The following is a 25,956-nucleotide window of genomic DNA, read 5'->3' on the forward strand; positions in this document are numbered from 1 at the left end:
CAAACGCACGCATACTCGCGTGCAGTTACAGTTATGAAAGTGGAATCAAACGGGAGAATCCGTCGTGCGTAATTACGCGCCAATTAAATCGCATTCAGTGATGGGCTGCACGTGCATTACGTTTAACGGAAGAATAGCTTTTGGTTGCCTACGTGCATGGCATGCGCGCGCATCTGTTTCCAATCAGTGCGTTCGGGGACGGCACAGAAATCAAACTCAGAACTAGAGTTGCTCATTTTCTTTACGTCAACCCGTGCGATGAAGTCATAGTTTATATGCAAAGGAGAGAGATTTCTTTCTGTGCAGACAAAGTAAAGTTTTCCCTCTTTCAGAGTCGAGTCTGTTATTGATCCATGCGTAATCCTCTTAAGGTCAGGATTACCTTTTGGATGCACACAGGGACAGCTGTGGGAAAATATTACTTAGAGGAAGGATGTACAGCTGGGTTACAACGATCAGTTACTGCATTCAGACAGTTAAATTTAAATAGCCCCATACTTCATGGGAAACGACTCCCACAGAAATATTTTAACGTAGAAAAGGCGTGTTGTCGAAAGCAGGGAATGCGTCCCGATAGTTCCCACTTACCCTGATGTAAGTGGGCTCTGGCACAAAACTTTAATGTGCGCAGTGGGGAAGCAGTTAAAACCTTTATAGCAACACAGCGGTCACTGGAGCGCATTTAAAACACAGGGTGAAGGCTGGTTCACTAAAACGGAGGCTTTACTGAAAAAAAAAAAAAAGAACTTGAACTTGACAATGATTTAAAAAAAATCTTGAAATTCCTTTATTAAGCAATATCATCAGACATGTAAGAATAGAAAACTGCTGCATACTGTATCTGTCCACGTTCTCGCTCTGTAGTATGTATGTCTGCCAAATAAATAACAATTTGACCTGTTAAAACATTAGGGCATCTGCAAACAGAGGCTTGCCTGTATACCAGAGAGAAAGTGTTGAGTCCTCAGCTCTTAGAAGCTCTCTTTTGTACTTCAGCATGCAGAATACAGATACAAACCTGTTGCGCAAACAGCTGCAGTAACCATAGTTCAGAGGATTTTAATGGAAAGCATTAAGAGACCGAAGGAGGACACAGCATGATGGTTCAAGTCAGGCAGTGCTTAATACTGTACACAAAGCAAATAGCGATCAATCTGTATTCATAAAACATTTTTTTAAGAAAACTATTCAGGAACTCTTTAAGTGTTACTTCATTACAACTATTGTTTGTCCATTCTGTAAGGAAAAACTGAAACTTATCAGTTGAAAATGCTTTATGCGCCACAAAGCTTGGCTCAAAGAAAAGCCCAACTCTTTAAAAACACTCGGAATAAGGCGTGAGCGACGTTTCAGCCAGTTTACCAAAAGCTGGTTTTAGACGGGTTTGCTAGTAACAGTATGTTGACAGAAAGGAGACGTCACGCTGTGCACCCAGGCAGAAAGGTCACACTTAAATCATGCATAGATGGTCCTCGTACGAGCAGAGCATTGGCTGTGAAAATTTGGCACTTTTTTTAACGGTCAGTTGGCACACAAACAACGCTGATAATTAGCAGGTAGCATAAGTGTAAGAAAGGAAAGGAAAAATCATCTACTTTTTCACTGAGTTAGAGACGAGCTCTCACGTTGCAGGGCTGTTGGATATGCCATGATCTGCCACCACCCCTACAGCCACTTAGTGCAGACTTTGTAGTTCTCTAAAACTGGGCAGTTGTCTCCTGGCAGCCAGTATTACTAAAAAACAAAAAACACCTTGTACCTAATGATGAGAGGCAGCCAGCATCTGAAAAATGAACAAGCATTAACGACGCATTGATTTTTGTACAGAGGGAAGAAAAGAAATTGGATCACTTGTCAAGTCTCTGTAAACTGTGTTGTCAACTGCTACATAGCTTCAATAGTGTCTTTCAGCATAATCAGTGTGTCTGTGGATCAAATGCTTGGTTGATGCTGAAAGTCTCTGAAAAGTGACTCCAGTCTCTGTCTGAACACGTGAGCAGCGACTGTGGATTTGGCAGCTTTAAATAACAGAATTCCTCGGTCACGTCTCCAGTGTCGAGCAGGAGGAGGGGTAACGTGGCATCATCAGCCCGGTCTCAAAAGAGGTTGTAGGGCTCACAAAATGGGACAGAAAAACCCTTCATCAGGCTCCAGCTCCTCCTACATACCCATCAGGTCTCAAAGTACTTGTAGATCTGGGAGACGTACTGCATGACGCTCTGCCAGTCTGGCCTGTCGGTCTTCATCAACTCCTTAATGTCCTGTTTGGGACAGAGATAGGTGTGAATGAACAGCAGTTTGGAAGTTGAGTGTAGTTAAGGAATGACGTTTCATTTTCAACAGTGCTACCAACAGGCCAAGCAGACACAATTTTTATAAGAAAATTTTGTATTTGTCTACATGTCAGCATTAAAGTGTATTAAATGGGTGGTAATTATTTCTATGAAATCTAAATGTCACATAAATATAAGTGCTTCCTGAAAAGTCTTCAGTTGATCCAAGAGGCTGCAGTGAGAGTACGGACAGGATATTTAAAAGTAGAATGGGAGGCAGGGCCTTCAGTCCCTGTTGTGTAGAACCAACTCCCAGTTTAAATTTAGTAAACAGGCACCTTCTCTACTTTTAAAATTAGACTTAAACACTTTTTCTTTTTGATAAAGCATATAGTTACTTACTAATGCTGCAAAAGGCCGCGGCTGCTGTGGGACTTCCCATGATGAGTGTTTCTTCTTCACTCACCTTTTACACTCACTATGTGTTTTATACACAACTCTACATTTAATCATTAGTTATTATTAATCTCTGACTCTCTTCCACAATGTGTTTTTCATCCTCTCTCCTGAATTCCCCAACTGGTCGTGGCAGATGGGTGACCCTCCCTAAGCCTGGTTCTGGTTGGAGGTTTCTTCCTATTAAAAGGGAGTTTTTCCTTCCCACTGTCACCAAGCGCTTGCTCATAGGGGGTGGTATGATTGTTGGGGTTTCCCCTGTATTATTGTAGGGTTTTTACCTTAAAATATAAAGCCCCTCGAGGTGACTATTTTTGGTGTAGTTTTGGCAATATGTAAATAAAACTGAATTGAATTGCAGCAATCCTCATTTTATTATAAAACTCATATCTTGGAGCTTTTAGTGTTTAAGTGTGATATCTGAAGAGAGACAGAGCAGACAGAGCAGAGTGTCTGTGACAAGTTGTTTAGTTTAATTTTTTTCTGTTTGCGACGGCGAAAACTGAAAAAGAAAAAGAAAACTGAGAACACTGGTTTAAGTCGCGTTCATCAGGTTGGCTGTAGAGGATATTTGACTTCATTATTGAGTTACTGTATGCATTTCCCGAGTAATGTTAATGAAGTCTGAAGATGGACGTGGTGGAAAATTGGGTCATTTTGAGGGCAGTTCGCAAAATATAAATCTACAGCGTAATGAGTCTCCGAGCAGCTGTCAGTAGTCAGCTGCTTGGAGACACCGGTGACTCAAACAGCGAACGAGGCTTTCACATGACTCCACATCGAGCCGCTCCCCTTAGCTCAGATTTACAGAGAAGCTTCGTGATGTCTCAGCCTCCTAAAGGCAGGATGAGAAATATCCTCCTGGGCTGTTTATAAAGGATTAATTAACACTGAAAAAAACATCAGCAGAGACTACCAGATAGGATGCAGCTATTTATTTGTTTATAGTGTTTTCAACTGACAGACATGGGAATAACTTTTCTGTATCCAAGCTTGGAACCACAAGCATGTAATGGAGACTGATTAGACAAAGTAATGTGAACTTTAGCCTCAGTGCTCCATTTATGCCCAATTCACTTCATTACTGAGGTCCAGCTCTTGGTGTGTTTAACATCAGAATTCAGTAGTTCTGGTAAAGCTTATTCCCACAGGCTGCCAAACTTCAGTTGATTACTTCAGCAAAGCCACTAATTTTTTGTCCTGGAAGAAATGAAACTTGACCTGGTTAGCATTAAACTCTTTAGTGTCAACACACTTAAAGCTGATGACGTTTGTGTTTAGAGTACCATATACGCATGAAGGAAAAAACATGGCAAAAAGCCCGAAAGCACACAAACTGTACACACCTTAGTGATTGTGTGTGTGTGTGTCTGTGTGTGTGGGTGTGTGTGTTTAGGAATAACTTGGGTCTATGACCAATGGAATGAGTTAGTCTTTACATGTGGCAGTAACACTCATAACTAAAATATTTGATTTATCCCAAAATATAGTCAGAGAGAAGTCGTCTTCTTCGAAAATTGATCGGTTTTGATCATTTCGTAAGGACGATTTCTAAAACAGTGCTGTTGTTTTGCCTCCGTCTGTGCTTTCGTGTGGGTAAGCCTGCATAGGGAAGAAGACGTCACTCACATCCGCTGCAGAAAACAAACTTTAGACATAACATCTTAGCCAAAACGGGATTATGATTTTTTTTCCCCATTTTGCAAGGCCTAAGGTTTATCTAACCAACTCAATGAATAAGATTAGCCGAGTTTGTGAGAAGTATTGACATTCCCGTACACAGTGACGAAGGAGGTTTTTTTCCCAAATTAATAATTTGCAAGCTTACAGAGAAATCAAGGTTAAAAATGTTCATTAAAGTAGTAGTTTAATACTTTAATACCTCAAACAAACCTCCCAATTAATGGCTCAGCTACCCACACAGTACTTCCTTTGTCTCATAACTGAAAGTGTTCAGTCTGCATCAGTCAGCCACAAGATTAAAGCCACAGGTAAAGCAAGTGATATCAATCACCTTGCAATGTTCTTGTTCTTACAATGTCCCAAGCAGACATCCTAAAGGGACTCCTACAGAAGCCCAACATTGGCCTGCATAGACATTATTTCACAGCAGCCACAGTGATATGAAATATTAGATAAACACGGGCATTAAAAAAGGCTGTGTATCGTGACTAACACCTGTGTTTACCTTATATTTTCCATTACAATGGCTGTTGTGAAAAAGCTCTTTGTCTTGAAGTTCAGATGTTGATTCAGATGTTAAGGCCACCCTGGGTGACCTGTAGTACCCTAAAGGTGATCACTTCGTTATTGATTTATATGTATACTACTTGTACTTTTGTTTCTTACAAAATGCACATAGAACTGGTTTAGCCTGGGCTTAAAAAAATATCAGGAATGGCGTTCCTCCAGTTTAAGGAGTACTCACATATGATAAATCTCAGTTTAATAAATAATACCAAGAGATTTCATTTTTCATGTGGTGCAGCCTGGCATTGCTTTAGACTGGGTGTGAGCATGAAAGTTGTACCTTTTCTCTGGTAGCTAATTTAAAGTGCAACATTTCAGTGGGTGCAGGAAATAACACCAAACACACAAAGTGTTTCTGTGCAGTTTCTATCACAGTGTGTCTGCAGGTTAAAGGTCCAGATGCGGGGCGGGATCAGTGTCTGATAAATCCACTCTCAGATGGAGAAGGAGCTAAGGAAGGGAGGACATAAGAGACTGAATGATACTAATTTTGTGTTATTTAAAGCTCAGACTAGGCAGTTAGGGCAGAATTGGGGTGAAGTTTATATAACCCCCAACTTCAAAAAAGTTGGGATTCTGTTTAAAATATAAACAAAAACAGAAGGCAATTACAATTCTTGTAGTAAAAGACACATTTTATTCACAATAGAACACAGAAAATATATCAACAGTTTAAATAGAGAAAATGTACCGCTAAGAAAAAAATAAGGTAATTTTGAAGTTGAGGGCAGCAACACACTTCAAAAAACGTGAAACATGAAATAGGGACATGTTTCTCACTGACATCATCTCCTCTTCTATCAGCAACAGACTGTAAACATCTGGAAATAGAGGCCGGCAGATGGGCAATTTGATACATCATTTTATTTAGATTTTACACAGTGTTACAGCATTTTTTGAAATGGGGTTGTAGTAATGAGCTATGTTGTCCTGGTGCAGTCAGGCTGTTGTGTTCATGGCCACTGTTAGTTTAGGTCAAAGGTCAATGCTCCCTAAGAGAGACAGGGAACCATTCACGCTCACATTCACAGCTGATGGTGACTCTAAACCTAGGGCCAGTTTAGAGTCACCAATCCACCTGACGTGCATGTCTTTGGGCCATGATGGATGGCTGGGGTGCCTTGGACTACTACTGAAAACTAAGTTGTTTTAAACAATAAGAACTAAACTGAAAAAGCAAACCCACTGTGTGGGCATTAGTGCGGTTAAGGCTACGTAAGCAAAGATATACCACACACTTTGTCCACACTACTGCAGCAACAAAAATTTAGTCAAACCATTGTAGTCAATATTCTGAGAAAGATAAGCAATAGTTTATGAGTCATATTATTTCTCAATCAAAAAATACAAACTACGATTTCTTTCTTAGTTTTAACTTATACCGTTTCTTGTCTTGTTATTAATATCAAATTTTTAGAGAAGCCTAAAATGTTCTTAAAAAATAGGTCAACACACTTGCTGTTAAAATGTGTGTGTGATCACTCCTTTGACTAACCACTCAGTATTTCCTATATAATGACAGGCAGCAGAGAGCAGGAAACTGATGATTTTGGCATTCACGTCACCACTTTGTTTCATAACTGAAAGTGTTCAGTCTATCTGTACCAATCAACCACAACACTAACAGCACTGACAGGTAACAACTAACATCCATCATCTAGCTGCAGACAACCTTGGCTGCTAACCTTCATGTGGAAGTTCTTTTGACACGTACCACCCCTCTAAACATTGTTTGTAGACCATGCACGCAACCTTCTCAGGCAACAGGCCTCCGCAGTGGACCCATAAAAAACACCCAAAGTTTGTTGCTGTGAGATATGAGTGCTAACCACTGTGCCACTATCCTTCTACTGCTGAAAGAACAAAACACACTTTGGTATCCAACTCAAACTAAGCCAAAATTCCAGTTATTTGTTTTCTTCACTGCTTATCCAGCTTAATGTCGTGGGGTTACTGAAGCCTGACCTAGCTGTCACAGGATGAGAGACAAGGTATGTCCCAGATAGTTTAGCCCTTAGGTTTGAAACTGGGGACCTAAGGGCCAAAAAATAAACAAACAAATAAATAAAAAAAAATGTTGAAGTATCTGTTTTTGAACAATTTATACTAGCTTTGTTACCAGAAGCTGATAGTCCCGTGTTCCTTAAAATAAATACGAGCAGCTTTGTTTATAACTTGGCAAACACTGAAGGGCAATTTTTTCACAAAGTCTAGATATTTCAGTGGAGCAAAAGAGCCGATAACGATTTGTTTTCCCCATATAAGAAAAGATTATTTCCAAGGAAGAGTACTGGAACACACTTCTGGGCCAATCTCTGTTCTGAAGTTTCATATCTTAAAAGTTTAGCAAATCAAAGTGGTCTGTTTCCAGTTTGTCTAATCAAAAGCTCTGTGTTTTCCAAGTGTGTTTGTGTTTGTGTGAGGTCTGGTGTGGTTTAACTCACCAGGGAGGGTTTGATGCCAATGCTCTCAGCTGCCTGGAAAGCTAGAGTCAGATTCCGGACCTGAAGAAAAAAAAAACCCCAAAAAACGCTCATATCAGGAAACAGAGAAAATGTGAACGTCTCGGTCATTCTGCAACACTACACATGGAGGAAGAATCAGAAACAATAAGCTCACAAATACCATAATAAACCATACAATATCCCAAGAGACCGTTTGAAGCCTACATAAGCCTCTGCTTTTTTGTGTCAGCTGCATATTCACTCATGTTTATCTGATAAGTTTAAAGCCATACTGGTTGAGAGCTATCAGGAAATCCAATTTGGATCCCCTTGAAGCCTGTAACACAAAACTATTTGTGTTTGTATAATTACATCTCTACAGAAAGCACATGATGAGTGTAAAGAACAAAGTAACCCCTCCATGTGAGCACTGCTGATAGAAAGTCAAACTCATCAACGTACTGAATGCTATGCTTCACTCTAAACTCGGGTTAAAATTTTCTCTTTCTTTCCTTCGTACCGAGAGCACAGGCCCCCCCGACTCATGAATAGAAACTCTTGTGATCGCTCAAACCTTCATATTAACTGCCTTGAGGCATCATCACAGCTGGGATGACGAATTGATAAATTATGAATTCTTAATAATTAGTTCTGCAGCTGCAGACCTTCACCTAAAATACAGGTTCGCCTATAATGTCATCTTTCTTAAAAATTCCGTATGATAAAGGGGTGAAGGAGGGCAGGAGTGAGAGTACTGGGAGGACAGATTACACTGGGAGGAAGGTGGGTGTTTGGGCCTTGGGGAAAGTCACTCAGCAACAGTTATTAAAGGCAATGCAGCTCAATTGAATTATTCAGAGAGAGATGGGTTGTGCAATGTTTCTGTCGTCAACTTAATGTTATACTTTCACACTGACATAACCCTGTGTACCCATGCCTGCATCACTAATTTGTCACGTAGGATGTGTCGGGCCTTGTCAGAGGTGTTTGTCTATTGTTTTAATCTTGTAGCGGTGGGGTGAAGGACCCACAGTCCCCAGAGAGGAGCCACATTGTTTGCAGCACTACTGTATATACCACCTGCATGTCTGCATTACACAGCCGTCAGCACTGAGCTATAACTGCTGCTCAGTGCTCCAAATCACTTAGACTACAGAAATGGCTACATTCATAATTCATACTGAGGCTGTCTCTTACTGCAAAATGAACAATGTGGCAGTGCTATAAAACCTAAACATATATGTACAGGAAGTCGGTAATATGCAAGTTAATGATGGAAAAAATCTCTCCTGCAAAATAGCATCAGAGTATTACAGGGCTGTTATCGTCCTCCTGGTGATCTTTCACATGAACACATCAGAGGTTGATCATTTTTATGGCTGACATTCTACTCAAACAAGATGTTGGAGCTTTATGTGCACTTCTGGAGACTGAGTTGTCAGGTTGAACGTGCGCTTTGCCCTGCAGCCTTAATCAGAGAGAACATTCATCCTGAGACTGAAGAAGAAAAAGATGAAAGCAGGCAGAGTGAGTTCATCAAACAAAAACAAAAAAAATTACAAGCGGCTTCTCTGAATTTGAGTTGGAATTCAGAGAAGACAGACAGATATACGTCAAAATATCTGTCTGTCACTTAATCTTATGTAGGTGGAAATTTTTTTTCAGCATTTAGTCAGAGAGTGCTGCAGTAACCTCCAACAGTATGCACATTTCTCTACATGTGAGTTTACTCCAGCGTACAAGCTGACATGAAACCAGAAATTTGCTCAAATATGTGTGTATTAGCTTGTGTGGGTTATGACCCAGTGATCACTGTGAGAGAGAATTCATCCTAAGAATAAGAAAAATGACCCTGATTGCATTAAACATTGGAATACCATATAAGACAATATTAAATCATTTCACATATAAAAAAATTAATAATGGAGCAGCTCCTAAAATAGTAAAACAGGCAATAAAGATAAATATATAAATAAGTCAAGATCAGTATATTTCCAGGTAGAGCAGGGCGATATGACCAAAAATATTTATCACGATATACACATTTGAAAATTTGCGATAACGATATAACTGACTAGACAAAATACTTTACAACAGCAACTACAAAAACCAAATAAAACATCAATATATCTTCACTTAAACAAGCAGCTGTTTTTTTATGTGCATTAAAGTTATATAATATAAAAAATTAACAGTGCAAATGCAAATTCCTTGCTGACAGTTTAACCAAAAAGCATTTGCAGTGGAAATTGATTGTCCGACATATCCATAACCATGTATAACATCCACAAAACTTAAAAAGAGGTTATACACACAATACGGTAATATTACGTTCAATTCAATTCAATTTTATTTATATAGTGCCAAATCACAACATAAGTCGCCTCAAGGCGCTTCATAGATACAGAGACAGTACGTATCACTCCGCAAGGCTACTGTCTACGATAGCCGTAATGCTCCATCAAGCGATGCAGGTTTGTAGCTTAGCAAAGTCGTACTGAAACATTTGACAGATTTTCGAGTGCCGTGTACCACATAAAATTGTTTCGAGGTCAGTAAACACAACCAGAATTCATACATAAGGGGCACTGTCGATTTTCAGAAAAATCAAAGGATTGATTTTTAGTATTTTCCATATTTTCCAAAAAAACGCGGTAATAACGACAGCCCGCTAGCGTGCTCTACAAAAAATAGTGCTTTGTTGTGTATCTGACGGACGAAAGCTAAACGAGTTCCACACCACTGAAGTTGCAGCATTTTACAAACCAATTCATCAGTTTCATTCAACGATCCGCTTTCGCGCTTCTAATTCTCTGTCGCCGCCATGCTTTTTCCGCCATGTGAGTATGAAAACAAAGGCACTTACCCATATTCTATCGCGATATTTCATTTTCTTATCGTTGCCCAACATTATACTGGTATTACCGTGAACGGTATGATATGGCCCAGCCCTATTTCCAGGCTTATCTTATTTCTCTCTGCTATTAAAAAAACCCCATTAAATTAGACAGGTCACGTATTTAGAAGTGACAAGCGTGTCCAAACTTTGGATAGCAAAGTAACCTAGTTTGCAATGGAAAAAAAGAGGAAAATAAAAACTGCAATTCTTTTAAAACAGCAATGATGTCATAAAACATACTTTAGCAACATTTTTTTTCTGGCACCCACTTCCAAGGTGCATGGAGAAGACAAAGATCTGATGACGTGAAGACTCCAGTGACACTAAAAGTATCAGAGACCAACTTTACCCGATAGACCACCTAATAGAAGGTACTTTAGTCAGGACCACAACAGTCAAAAGATTTTTCTGATCTGCAGTGAGTGATATCAGGCCGTATGATCTTCTGTTTAACATACATGGAAAGCCACTGGTGGGAAGAAGTATCACAGAAGACAGCAGGCATCAGTGACAACAGATATGACACTGATAGTCAGATATATCAAGTCAGGTATAATATGAATGTAGGTGCCAGGGTGGAGGCAGTTTGCAAAGTACCTTGCAGATATGCAGAACCTGTTTAAGCTGTTTGAAGGTTAAAACAGCTTAAAGAGCATGCTCTACATGTTCTGGGCCCTGACATCAGCTCATCTGCTGATGACCAGTCAGTGCTCCTCACAGAGAACAGTGTGAATTCAGCCTCGCGTAAGTACTGCTCCAAACATGAGTTAACATGACTGATAAACAAAGAACCAAATGTGGCATTAAGGATTAAAAGTGTCAAAAAACAGCAAAGTGCAATTTACTAATTGAAGTAATCTAATAAATTTACATTTATACATTAATTTGCTCACTTGCTCACTCATTGCTATAACTCTCTCCTGGTTTGAACCTAAAATTTCAATCACCAGTTCAGCTCTTGTCTAATTTGATGGACAAACTAATGGGGGCAGAAGCATCTCTGTGCGAGATCTTTGCTGGATTCTTTTTCTGATTCTTAAGGACATGACTTTCAGGTGTTGCTTCTTATGTGCTTGACCTTTAAGGACGCACAGCGGAACATATGAATAAAAAAAGCAGTCCAAAAAATTTCCAAAGAAAAGGTTCAGAAGACCTTGAAAAAGCCCAGAGAACTATTGTTCAAGACCACTTTAAAAATCACATGAAAGTCTGGCTCGATGGAAGCAAAACGTGAAGAAACTAGGGGTTTTGCACAGTACTATACAGGGAGTGCAGAATTATTAGGCAAGTTGTATTTTTGAGGAATAATTTTATTATTGAACAACAACCATGTTCTCAATGAACCCAAAAATCTCATTAATATCAAAGCTGAATGTTTTTGGAAGTAGTTTTTAGTTTTAGCTATTTTAGGGGGATATCTGTGTGTGCAGGTGACTATTACTGTGCATAATTATTAGGCAACTTAACAAAAAACAAATATATACCCATTTCAATTATTTTTTTTTACCAGTGAAACCAATATAACATCTCCACATTCACAAATATACATTTCTGACATTCAAAAACAAAACAAAAACAAATCAGCGACCAATATAGCCACCTTTCTTTGCAAGGACACTCAAAAGCCTGCCATCCATGGATCCTGTCAGTGTTTTGATCTGTTCACCATCAACATTGTGTGCAGCAGCAACCACAGCCTCCCAGACACTGTTCAGAGAGGTGTACTGTTTTCCCTCCTTGTAAATCTCACATTTGATGATGGACCACAGGTTCTCAATGGGGTTCAGATCAGGTGAACAAGGTGGCCATGTCATTAGTTTTTCTTCTTTTATACCCTTTCTTGCCAGCCACGCTGTGGAGTACTTGGACGCGTGTGATGGAGCATTGTCCTGCATGAAAATCATGTTTTTCTTGAAGGATGCAGACTTCTTCCTGTACCACTGCTTGAAGAAGGTGTCTTCCAGAAACTGGCAGTAGGACTGGGAGTTGAGCTTGACTCCATCCTCAACCCGAAAAGGATGATACCAGCCCAAACCAGTACTCCACCTCCACCTTGCTGGCGTCTGAGTCGGACTGGAGCTCTCTGCCCTTTACCAATCCAGCCACGGGCCCATCCATCTGGCCCATCAAGACTCACTCTCATTTCATCAGTCCATAAAACCTTAGAAAAACCAGTCTTGAGATATTTCTTGGCCCAGTCTTGACGTTTCAGCTTGTGTGTCTTGTTCAGTGGTGGTCGTCTTTCAGCCTTTCTTACCTTGGCCATGTCTCTGAGTATTGCACACCTTGTGCTTTTGGGCACTCCAGTGATGTTGCAGCTCTGAAATATGGCCAAACTGGTGGCAAGTGGCATCTTGGCAGCTGCACGCTAGACTTTTCTCAGTTCATGGGCAGTTATTTTGCGCCTTGGTTTTTCCACACGCTTCTTGCGACCCTGTTGACTATTTTGAATGAAACGCTTGATTGTTCGATGATCACGCTTCAGAAGCTTTGCAATTTTGAGACTGCTGCATCCCTCTGCAAGATATCTCACTATTTTTAACTTTTCTGAGCCCGTCAAGTCCTTCTTTTGACCCATTTTGCCAAAGGAAAGGAAGTTGCCTAATAATTATGCACACCTGATATAGGGTGTTGATCTCATTAGACCACACCCCTTCTCATTACAGAGATGCACATCACCTAATATGCTTAATTGGTAGTAGGCTTTCGAGCCTATACAGCTTGGAGTAAGACAACATGCATGAAGAGGATGATGTGGACAAAATACTCATTTGCCTAATAATTCTGCACTCCCTGTAAATACAATTGATAATGTACATCTGCATCTGTTTTATAAATACTTATAACTTATAAATGCAATATATAAATTTCCAATGGGTTTCGTTGTTTAGGCGGTTCTGATTAACTGCTGGTGAGCCACTGTGTGTGTGTGTACGTGTTTGCGTGATTGCATGTGTGCTAGGCGGTCCTGTATTTTTCTACCTTATCTTGACTGATGAGTTCGTGGTAAGGGATGTGGGCAGGCAGATATGTGTGCAATAGGGCACAGAAAGCCAGGCCATCATTCCAACTGCTGCTGAAGTTGGTCACATCGATATTCTGAAGGCACAAGGAAAAAAAGAAAAAAAAAAGTAAAAGAAATTAAAAAAAATTAATTAGAGCAACATAATTTCAATAAAAATAATGATAATCAGCATAAAGTGCTAATAATTCAGGTAGAAGCACTAACAGCCTCTTGACAACATCACCATGCAGTGAAAAAGAAATCCATTAGGTCATAAAATCAAAGGAAAAATAATTAAAATTTAATCAAATTTGAAAGACGCAGAACAGCAGAAGAGTCCAGTCATTGATATTAGGAGGATCTTCTTTCTTGAATCACTTCAAAACAACAATGCTATCTCTGATCTCCTCTGCATGAAGGACATGCATAGCAGCACGTCCAGTTTGTTTGGTTTTAGTTATGTGATTCTCAGAGCATCATCACCTCGTGCACGGAGCATACAGCATATTCAGAGTATGATAACAGGAGAGGAGCTCGGAGGACACACTTCCTCTGGGCCATTGTTTGGAGGGTGCAGACTCTCTGTATAACAGATAAGTTATTTACAGTCTTCCTGTTTCATCCCTCTCATACGCTTTGGGAACAGAGCTCACAGCAAGGGAGGCCCTCGTGAGTCATGGGTACGTGTGTTAGATTCCTCCCATATATTATACGAAACCGGGGAAATTTACACTGCTTTGATCTGGATTCATCCTATTAAGGTGGAAATAATCTAAGAGTCCTAAACATTTTGTTTTAGATGGTAACATGCAAAATGAAAGCTACAATATGAATCTAAGAGCTATTAGATTCACATAGCATTGTATATTCTAGTTGTATGTAATAATAATAATAATAATAATAATAATAATAATAATGGATTGGGAGGAAGCCAGAGTACCCGGAGGGAACCCACACAAACACGGGGAGAACATGCAAACTCCACACAGAAAGACCCCAGCCTGATGTTGGAATTGAACTCAGGATCTTCTTGCTGTGCAGCAACAGTGCTAACCACCGTGCCGTCCAAAGACATGCAGCTTGAGGGGATAGGTTAATTGGAAAATCCAAATTGCCATTAGGTGTGAATGTCTGAGTGAATGTGAGCGCGAATGTTTGTCTGTCCCTGTGTGTTGGCCCTGCGACAGACTGGCGACCTGGCCAGGGTGTACCCCGCCTCTCGCCCTATGACAGCTGGGATAGGCTCCAGCGCCCCCCGTGACCCTGAAAAGGATAAGCGGAAGCGAATGGATGGATGGATGGAATAATAGATTGGATTTATATAGCGCTTTTCAAGGCACCCAAAGCGCTTTACAATGCCACTATTCATTTACTCTCGCATTCACACACTGGCGGAGGCAAGCTACGGTTGTAGCCACAGCTGCCCTGGGGCAGACTGACAGAAGCGAGGCTGCCATATCGCGCCATCAGCCCCTCTGGCCAACACCAGCAGGCGGTAGGTGAAGTGTCTTGCCCAAGGACACAACGACCAGAGAGTACGGGGATTGAACCGGCAACCTTCCGGTTACAGATGCGCTTCCCAACCCCCTGAGCCACGGTCGCCCCTTATCTGTGCTTTAATAGAAAGCACAGATAAGGATAATGGGACTGTCATTAGTTTTCCATTATCTGGTCATGAAGTATGAAACAATTAACCATCCTTGTTATGGACTGTCGACCTGTCCATGATGTACTCCCACCTCTCACCCAGTAACAGCTGGGCTAGGTTACAAAACCACTACCTCACCCCCGGAGTGGCTAGGTGGTTAGGAAAATAGGTGGGACAATGAACTATAAAGGGCACTGTGATCTGAGAAATCTTACTTCAAGCATGTTTACTACTTCTATTGAGGCACCAAAGGGAACATTAGGGTCAGTTTATATTAAAACTGGAGTACGCAAGACAGAAATGCAAAGATAATTACAAATGACAGAAAAAAGTGGACATGGAGTAAGAAGCTGTCATAGGCAAGAGTTAGTGCAGTATATACATATGGGATAATGTATTTGGATGGATCATATTTGTGGTGATGCAATATAAAACATATTTTAATGGTATTGTGGTATTGTGCCACAGTGATGATAATTATCATTATAACACAGTCTCTTGATAAAGTTTTGTTTTGAACTCTTTACTTCACATAATAATGTTTAAATGGTAAATGGACTGGTTCTTATATAGCGCTTTTCTACTCTGTCCGAGCACTCAAAGCGCTTTATACAGCTGATTCATTCACCCAGTCACACCCATTCACACAAGCACTTCTAAGCTTAAGTGCTAAGTATCTAACATTCACACACATTCACACTCCGATGGATGCATCGGAGAGCAACATGGGGTTAGTATCTTGCCCAAGGATATTTGGCATGCAGACTGGAGCAGCCTGGGATCGAACCACCGACCTTCTGGTTAATGCCTGATCCGCTCTTCCACCTGAGCTACAGCCACCCCAAACACAGTTTTATTTTATATCTCCCAGTCACAATTAAGCACATTGAACTGCATTGTCCTGTACAGAACGTGCCATAAAAATGCAGTTTGATCGATAGAGAGGAATAGACAGTGTTTGGGATAAGAACTGCATTAAAGATCTTTTTGGGTACATCAGTGCGTCTGTAAACACAGCATTAGCTCCAGGGAGATGCTAAAGATGTGACATGTATTTGTTTACTGTTGCTCTAAGCCGGTGGTCATCAATCCTTGCCCCGGGGCCTGAGGGCTGCTGATTTTCATTCTACAAATCGAATCAGCGACTGATCCATACATGTGACGCCAGGTGAATGTAATTAACTACCTGATGGGATAGAAAAACAACAACTCTGGGTCCTGAGGACAGAAATTCAAAATCACAACTCTAAGTCACTGCAGTAATCAATATCCTCTGAGTTTCTAAGAAATGTTGACAGTTGTTCACTCGTCTACTTTGGCGTTAGAGGTTAGCTCAACTTAAAACCAGCTGCAGTTTCAGGGTGAGAGGCTAAACCAATGATAAGAGAAGGAAGAAGTGGTGCTATGCTGGGTTGTGATGTGGCTGTGACATTTACACATATCTACTGTGGTATATGATGCTATTTAATTGCTACGAAAGTGAGAATAGCTAAACCAGCGCAGAAGAGCTTGAGCCATGCTTTTATAGTTACACTTTACAGATGCCCCCTAAAGGCCTCACAAGCATGCAATTATAAAGTTACTGTTTTGAAAAGGGGACAGCTGTATGGTTACAGTCACTGAATGCATGTGTGTGTGTCTGCATGATGTGGCTGTGCAGAGCAGGCAGTTTGCATGTTGCTGCTTTCTTGGAACAGCTCCTCCAAATTACATGTGACAATGATTGAAATTGCTTTTCTCAGAAAAGCAAGAAAAAGATAAGCAGAAATATAGTGTCTTCATGTAGAACTGTCTTTGTGTGACTTTTAGTCCCTGTAAAAGTTAGAAATCTTTAATCTGTGCTCTTTTTTGTAGATCATTTAAAGTTTTCAAAGTTTAACCTAAACCTTAATTTCAAGTTTAAGTAATGTTTTGGATTTCAGTCGTGAGGCTTAATCTTAAGCTTAAGAGGCTTGGTGTCAATGCCCATCCATGTGCACTGTCATTTTGTAACTCGAGAAAACATAAAACTCCCAAATATAAAAACATGAGAGCTGGTCAACCAAACAAGCTGATCCAATTTGTGTCATAATGTGGCTCAGCAGTGCGTATCGCCCTAATGTTTTAATATAAGACCTCCCAACATATGGGGATTCTGCTGAAGAGAGTATGGATGGAGTCCGGGAGGATCAGAGCATCGGGGGGCTCCTGGACATTCTCTGGCACAATCTGGCGGTATCAGATACAGCAATACATAAAGTTCCAGAGGTTCTCAATTGGACTCATCTCTGTGGAATGTGAGGGCCAGTCATTGGCATCAATGCCTTGGTCATCCCAGAAGTGCCTACACATTCTGATCAAATGAGGCCAGACAGTGTCATGTGCTAGGAGGAACACAAAGCTCACTGTACCAGCGTAATGTCTGAAAATGGGTAGTGTTGGCTAGCGCACAGAAGTCTGTGCGGCCCTCTATCAATAACCCAATGCCAAACCCGTCATGCCGGATGGTGTTGCATACAGTGTCACCAGATGCTTTAACATATGATCAGCGTAAACCTGCTTTTATCTGTGAGGATAATGGCCTGCCAGTGGTGGCTAGTTCTGGTGTTCTCTAGCTAATGTCAGTTGCATTGCATAGTGCTGGACTGTGACTACTGCCTATGCAATTTGAATAGACTGCAGGTACTAGAATAAAATGCAAAATTAGATAAAGATCAGCCAGGATGGATAAGGAGAGAGCAGTGGTCTGTAGATACTGCTTAAAAAAAACCAAACATTGGTTTTTGGGTGTTGTTTGATGTTGCCTCTGAAAACATAGTTCAACTTGAGGAGTACTAATAACTTCAGGTGGTATGTGTGTGCACAGACGCTAAAATTTGCACAATGAATATTTATCACACTATTAATGGAGAATGAAAGTGTGTTTTTGTTTGAGTCATCAAGCCAAGCTGCAAAACATCTGTGGTCACAATGAGTTCTGAAGGAGCAGGAAGTCCTGAGTTCAGGCTTTGTTCACATTCAAGGAAAGCAATAAACACATGATGCAAGAAATTTTAAAGGAAGTTCCTGTCATTATATATATATATATTATAGCCCCTTGACAACCCTCAATAACTATTATTAATATACAGTGACATGTTCATAAACTGACACCGAAAGCGAAGCTGCACCGGCCCTCTTTTCATCTGTCAGCTATGAGCCTGTTCCATGTGAAGGCCAGACCTGTGCAGTCATGTCAGATCACATTCCTCTCACAGCTCCCCATTCCCTCTCGTAGCTGGCTCAGCAGCAGCACTAATCACAGTGTGTGTGTGTGTGTCCATCCTACTGTATGTGCAAACATACAAAGACACGCACAGTCAGACTCCAGGACAAAGATGGACAGTGACAAATAAGTTGATAAGAAAAAACTGCAAAGGGCAGATTCGCATGTGTGACATGTGTGAGGGAGTGTGGCTGGATAGGGAGACTGACATTTTGACCCAGCCCAGAGCTGGTGGTACAGGTATGTCTGAGTTCAGGGTGGGTGCTGGAGTTCGTTCAGGGTGGAAAGAGAGGGACAGGCATGAATGCTAAACCAGCAGTGGACAACAACAGCTCTCTGGGAGCCGGATCAGAAAAGCAAACACAGCATCAAGCGACAGGAAGTGTCTCGTTCTGCACAAAAGGCAGAACCGCCACATTTTAGGGCTCAGAGAAAAAGAGTATGAGAGAGAAGCAGGGAGAGAGAAAAGACATCCACACATATTGGATGCAAATATTAATAGCATTAATAGCTAAAACATGGTGACAAAATCCCCAGAGAGCCATGCCACGCAAACATTTACTCTTATGAATGTTTGAATAGCCTATAACATTCTGCTCCTTCTAAAAGAGCACAAACAGCATTTTAAAAATCTTGCCAGAGTCATCAAACAGACAACAGAACAGTTAAAGTTATAAAACTGAAATTCTGCAAAACATAATTTCATTTTCAAAAAAAAACAAACACGGTCATAAAATCAATCAGTGAAGATTATTTTCCTGTCAATAAACAAAACAAAAATCTAATAACCATTTAAGGCCTTTGAGTAGCTTTAGCTGTGGTGGACATTAAAAGGTCAAGGACATGTCACATCCATCCTGGATGACACGTCCTTCCTGCTGTAAACCAACCACACAAGCTGGCTGGCTGAAGCGCACACAGACGGTGATTAACACCGCAGAAACAAAAGGAAAGGGTGTGTGCTCCTGGTGCCACATAAGGATGATAGCACACTGCTGTAATGCTGTCATGGCAGCTGATACTCTGATTTCAGACATGGTGTAAATGCAAGTACGGCAAGTAAACCTATGCTATGGCAGATAAACTGAATTACAGTACATATCAAACACACAGTTTGTCAAAACCCCAAGTAGGAAATATCAGGCTGGAGGGTTATTTTCTGACATTTCACATCAAATACATGAAAGAAAAGACATAGAAGGAAGTGAGAAGGAGAAAATCTTAATAAATCTCGTAATGAAACATAGTTTTGAGCACTGATCCCAGGCAGGTGGGACCATGGAGATAAAGTAAGCAATCACAGGAGTTCTCCACAGACTCAGCTTGTTGATTGCATTAGGCTTTTCTGTATGGGGATAAAGAGCAGGGAGCGCAACAGAATGTCAAAGAAGGCACACAGGTGAATCGAAGCCACAATTCACAACCGTTCTGTCTATTGTGAGCCACCTGCAAATAGATATAATGTAATGCAGTGTAAGCTGCCAGTTGCTATGCAGTTTAGACTAAAAACAGCACACCTCTAACTTAGCTGTAAACACAGTGTTACCAATCCCAACAAGGAAAAGCTTGAAAAAACATGGTGTGCATGGTGAAAAGGCATCCCTGTACTTCTAAATTTGCTTTAAAAAGAGAAATATCATCTCCACCATTACTGCTCAAAAAACTTGTCAGATGAGCAGCAGATTCAAACCCAAACTGTTTTTGCCTACCATTGCACCACCGTGCTGTGCCGTGCGCTCTAGTATGTTGGAGTTGAATCTGATCATGATGAATAGTTATCTAGTCTCCTATCAAATGTAAGCAGATTTTAGTCTTGATAGCTACATACTATACAGGCACCTTTTAGACTTCTAATTAACAGAAAACTGAGAGAAGATCAGTTTGTTGTGGCCAATTGTCACTTACTAAATTTAGACATAAAGTGACTTTTTTTTTTCCTGACAGCGTGACCAGATTTAGCCCAGAAACGAACATCATCATCCATGGATGCTGGGTTCTTGGTGAGATTATTCAGTCTATGATATTGATAGTCTGTGATAAAATTATCCTTCTAATTAATTACTTTGATCACAGTGCAATGATTTACTTATTTGTCACTCCATGTGGACCCTAAACCTTAAAGAACTAATGCTTGCCTTTGAACCTGCGGATATTTCCGCTCTGTCTTCTTACCTGATTAAAACCAATAAAAATAAATAAAACTTATTCATCAATATGCCACAGTGACCCTTTAATTTGACATCTCATCAAGTCCTTTAATTGTTATGCTGAGAATACCTAGCTCTACACTGACAACAAGGCACATGAATCCACAATAGGCACTTAGCACAAGCACTTAACTCTTTTCACACACACCAGATGCTAAAAGCTACTCAATATGCATTTGTTTTAATGCACTTCAACCCAGACAGCCTCAATATTATATCATTTATAAGAAAACACATGTACTAAAATATTCCGGACAAATCCTGTCTAATCACCTGTAATTTGTTATTTTACAATCACGATCTCACCCCACAGGTACAGTTAATCCTCCATTTATAGAACTTAGTAATGTCTACTCCTATCCTCTTCCCCTCCCCGATGTCTGACCTTCATTCCACACTCTCCTGGGGGGTCCATTCCTGTCTTTCAATGGTTTTCTGCATGTGTGTGAGTTCCCAGACAAGGCCGGATAAGCTGTGCTCTGTCAGGGCCTAATGTTCACAGCCCTTTGGTCATTGTTTCCATCTCAAACAAACAACGCATTTATTTTTGTTTGGCTTCTATGGTTAATTGAGGGGGGAAAAAAAGCTTAAAAAGTGTCCGGAGTTGTCCTAAATTAAGACATCAAAGAGCCTGATAAATATACAAATGTTCAAGAAAGGCTTTTTTTGCTTACTGAACGTGGCCAAAAAAGGCTACAAGTAAACATCTTACTCTTCAATGCCACAAGATGGTTTTGCCAAATTAGGTGAAAAAAAGCTTTCAAAAGTTCTGACACAATGACATGAGACCAAAATAACCAAATATACAGTGACTTGCAAAAGTATTCGCCCCCTTGAACTTTCCACATTTTGTCTTTTTTTTTTTTTTTTTGGCCTGTCCCGTTTGGCTCTTTTGCCATCAGAATTGTTGTCTAAAGGCAAAGAAAGATGCCCAACGGATTTACTTTACCAAATTGACCATCCCAGCCTTGCCATAATGGTCCATTTGATTCACCTTTTATTGTTTATTTTATTTTCACTTACTGAATACGGGACAGACTTGACTGGAGGAAAGAAGGGGAGAAAGAAAGAGGGAAAGAGAAACAGCTGAGAAGAGGGACGGGGGAGAAGGGCAAAAAACAAAAACCAACAGAATGAGCAGAAGAAGAAAAAAAAAAGAAATAAAAAATGCATATATCAATCACCTGGATCACCTGCTGAGAAAGAAAAAAGAAAACAAGCAGAAGAGAACAAGAGTAATAGAATAAACAGCATCACAATGATATATTGGAATATGACAGTAAATACTAAATATTAAACATTATTGTGCAGCACATAAGATCAACAGAACAGTGTGCTTTGAGGTAGGAGCCAAAAAGGGTGTAGTTTGTGGGTGTGATCACCCATGTGTACACCTGTGAGCATGGACGCGCTTGTTTTTTTAAAAGGTTCCTTCATGTAATGATCTGCTAGAGGGTGTGGGGAGCCACAGCCCTGTCCTCCAGGGCATGAAGCAGGTATGGAGGAGATCAAAACTCCAGACATCCAGAGGCCCCCAGAACACAAGAGACCAAGGAAGACCAACAGAGGGGCAGCCGCGCCACTGTCCCAGAAAGAGCTGAGGAGAGTCCCAGATGAGGGCTCACTCAGCAGCCGCGGAGCAGAAGCCAGGGGGAGTTGCAGTGACGCGCCCGTGAGCTCCGCCGGCAGCCAGCCGTGCCTGAGTGACCGAGCCCCAGGCCGAGAGGCCGGGGGCACCCCACCTCCGAAGTGGCCCGAGCGAGCCCCAGGCTCCAGGCCCCGATAAGCGGCCGCCAAGGAGTGAGCCGGTGTGTACCTGGACGCCCACCCCCGGACACAAAGAACCACCAACGCACCGACACCTGAGGGAGTCCGCCACTGGCAGGGGAAGTGGTGGTAGGGGGAGATAGGCCTCCAAACCTTGGAGGGCCTGAGATGTCCCCAGAGAGGTGGCGCCTTTCCACATTTTGTCACATTACAGCCACAAACACGAATCAATTTTATTGGAATTCCACGTGAAAGACAAATACAAAGTGGTGTACACGTGAGAAGTGGAACCAAAATCATACATGATTCCAAACATTTTTTACAAATAAATAACTGCAAAATGGGGTGTGCGTAATTATTCAGCCCCCTGACTCAATACTTTGTAGAACCACCTTTTGCTGCAATTACAGCTGCCAGTCTTTTAGGGTCTGTCTCTACCAGCTTTGCACATCTACAGACTGAAATCCTTGCCCATTCTTCTTTACAAAACAGCTCCAGCTCTGTCAGATTACATGGACAGTGTTTGTGAACAGCAGTTTTCAGATCTCGCCACAGATTCTCGATTGGATTTAGATCTGGACTTTGACTGGGCCGTTCTAACACATGGATATGTTTTGTTTTAAACCGTTCCATTGTTGCCCGGGCTTTATGTTTAGGGTTGTTGTCATGCTGGAAGGTGAACCGCTGCCCCAGTCTCAAGTCTTTTGCAGACTCCAAGAGGTTTTCTTCCAAGATTGCCCTGTATTTGGCTCCATCCATCTTCCCATCAACTCTGACCAGTGCACGACTAATAGTTGTCCTATGGACAGATTCCCCCAACCTGAGCTGTAGATCTCTGCAGCTCGTCCAGAGTCACCATGGGCCTCTTGGCTGCATTTCTGATCTGCGCTCTCCTTGTTCGGCCTGTGAGTTTAGGTGGACGGCCTTGTCTTGGTAGGTTTACAGTTGTGCCATACTCCTTCCATTTCTGAATGATCGCTTGACCAGTGCTCCGTGGGATGTTCAAGGCTTGGGAAATCTTTTTGTAGCCTAAGTCTGCTTTAAATTTCTCAATAACTTTATCTCTGACCTGTCTGGTGTCTAAATCCAATCGAGAATCTGTGGCGAGATCTGAAAACTGCTGTTCACAAACGCTGTCCATGTACTCTGACTGAGCTGGAGCTGTTTTGTAAAGAAGAATGGGCAAGGATTTCAGTCTCAACATGTGCAAAGCTGGTAGAGACATACCCTAAAAGACTGGCAGCTGTAATTGCAGCAAAAGGTGGTTCTACAAAGTATTGAGTCTGAATAATTACGCACACCCCACTTTGCAGTTATTTATTTGTAAAAAATGTTTGGAATCATGTATGATTTTGGTTCCACTTCTCATGTGTACATCACTTTGTGTTGGTCTTTCATGTGGAATTCCAATAAAATTGATTCATGTTTGTGGCTGTAATGTGACAAAATGTGGAAAGTTCAAGGGGGCCGAATACTTTTGCAAGCCACTGTAAAATGAATGAATCATTTCTAGATATGTAAATTGTCCAGTTCGTTGTGTGATTTTTGTGGTCTGTTTGTTGTTCAGGAGCAATCTGCACTTTATCGATGTAAAAACTCTGAGTCAGAGCACAGGGGCGGAAAAAAAAAATCCCACACACATATTAAGCACAAAGCAGCGAGTTTCAGGCAAAGTTGTTCCGGCACAACAACCTGCACCTTTGAGTCTGATCTAACAAGCTGCCTTGAAAACCAGTGCAACACAAGTTATATAAAAGCAGTCTTGTGTTTCAAGTCTGTGTCCAGTCCAGCACTGACGTGGACAGGATCTCTTGTGAATACTAATTTCCTGTGAGAGGCCTCTTTACTCTCTCCCACAGGGCAGAGTCAATCAGAGCGAGCTTAAGGTCTTCTCTGATTGATCTGAGCTTCCCAGAATCTGACATTTTAGGTGTGACAGCGTCTGCCTGGGCTCACACCTCATCCTCCCTTGAGAGTTCTAATGCAGGCCGGGTTTTCAGCTACTCTGAGGATACTCTATGTTACTTGGGTTTGGAAGCAGCTGGTGGATAAATGCACCCCTTCTCACATCACATTCTCCCTAAGGGGTGCAAGACTGCTTCTCCATGGTGATAGCACAGCTATTGTACTCAGTACTTGCGTGTTTACATGCATGTAATTTGCAGTGTTTCCCTTTTTCCCCCCCCCCATGAAGTGTATTAACCATTACGGTCTGTCCAGAACCCCACCCAAGAAACAAGCTGACAACAGCGAATCATCATCAAGTACATTAAGACACTTAGATTATGATAACTCACTGTTTTCTACAGCATCTATATAAATTAAAGCATACATGTACAGAACCCAAACATATGTGAAACAAGCTGGAAGGTGAGATGAAGCTGTTTTAGCAGACAGACAACTGTGAGTACTGCTGTCTTGCAAAGGCTTTGTGCTCGGCCACAATCGCAGACTTATTGTGCCCTCAGGAGCTATAAAGCATCAAATAATTGCTCAGCATGCTTACAAAAGCTCCTACTTTCTCTTTCCCTTTAATTAGACTGCTGTTTGACCAAAACGTCTGCCAACAATAGGACTGTAATAACAACTTGCACGGGGGCTGACCCACCCATGAGTTTTGTCTCAGACTCGCACAGCAGCTTTTCTGGCTCTGCAGTGGCAGATGAGCGTGATATAGGAGCTTGTTTCCTGACTCTGCCACTCCAAACCAGAGGGGCAATAGAAAGCGAAGGGTGCACAGTGAAAGCCACCTCTTCAAACTGACCATTAATTATGTAGCCCGAAGAGGCCGAGGACAAATTACAACTTGCTGACGCTATACTAAAGAGCCAATTAGTGTTGAGGGATTACCTCTTTGACCTTAGTCCACAGCAGGGAGGAGAGGGACTGCAAAGTGTGTGTGGATGTATTAATGACACTAAACCTCACTAACCTTTATCAGAGCACAACACGAGCATGACAGAGAGACACCTGAATGCTGTGTTTTTTCTGGTCCCTTGGTTCAGTTTTCCATCCTGGAGGTGCACACGGTGTGACATGTTAGTCAGTGTCTCTCAGACACTGGGCCTGTAATCGGGGGCCGAAGCAGCCTGACCTTTCATCAGACGTATGAAGCTCAATGCATCCTATGGCAATAAAATTTTCTCTGCCCACCACAGGACTTAGTCACATGGGTTACATGCTGTGGTGCAGTTTACTCACCACGGTGGCTATAAGTGATGCCCTATGCAGTATGTAACACCAAAGATGCAGGACATATGCATGCATCCATGAAAGCAGAAATCTCTGTGGGTGCAGTGCCAAGTAGGGCTGCCACAAACGATTATTTTGATAGTCGACTAGTCACCGATTATTTTTGCGATTAGTCGACTAATCAGATCATCATCCATTAGACATAAAACTACAGCTTATTGCACCAGCAGCATCTGCTCTTATATAACTATCATTAGCTTACAGCTTTAAGTGTTTAAGGTCTGTGCTAACTAAAAATAAAGACAAGATGATAGTTTATTAAATTTTAATGAAATTTGCAGATTGTTTCGGCTAAGTTTAATAAACTCCTTGCTATCTAAAATATAACAGGACACTGGAGTATATTCTTGAGCATCTCACACTTCTGATAATCAGTTGTCTGCTTGACGTTTATTCAGCTGTGTAAAAACTATAACTTTAATCTCAGACAAACTGATTTACTCAGGAACAAATAAAATACTAAAAAAAAAGCCAAACAATAACATTTTAAGTTATCTAAGTGACTCATATAT

At 41.3% G+C, this 25,956-nt stretch overlaps 1 protein-coding gene across 7 annotated transcripts in view; it reads right to left on the reverse strand.

Moving 5' to 3' along the window:
* Positions 1–348: 348 nt before the first annotated feature.
* Positions 349–25,956, reverse strand: part of specc1 (sperm antigen with calponin homology and coiled-coil domains 1) — an 81,932-nt gene continuing 56,324 nt past the window's right edge. For 2 of the 7 annotated variants that reach the window (XM_080867269.1, XM_080867268.1), the window contains 3 exons: positions 13,305–13,421; positions 7,424–7,483; positions 350–2,261 (listed from right to left, as the gene is read on the reverse strand). In XM_080867269.1, coding sequence (XP_080723395.1) covers positions 2,172–2,261; positions 7,424–7,483; positions 13,305–13,421 — 267 coding nt within the window. In that variant the 3' untranslated portion in view covers positions 350–2,171. Of the gene's footprint in view, positions 2,262–5,658; positions 5,801–7,423; positions 7,484–13,304; positions 13,422–25,956 lie in introns of those variants that run through there. The other 5 variants (XM_080867273.1, XM_080867267.1, XM_080867270.1 and 2 more) reach the window with 5 other exon arrangements.

Source organism: Rhamphochromis sp. 'chilingali', assembly GCF_963969265.1.
Source record: "Rhamphochromis sp. 'chilingali' genome assembly, chromosome: 19".
Classification (NCBI taxonomy): domain Eukaryota; kingdom Metazoa; phylum Chordata; class Actinopteri; order Cichliformes; family Cichlidae; genus Rhamphochromis; species Rhamphochromis sp. 'chilingali'.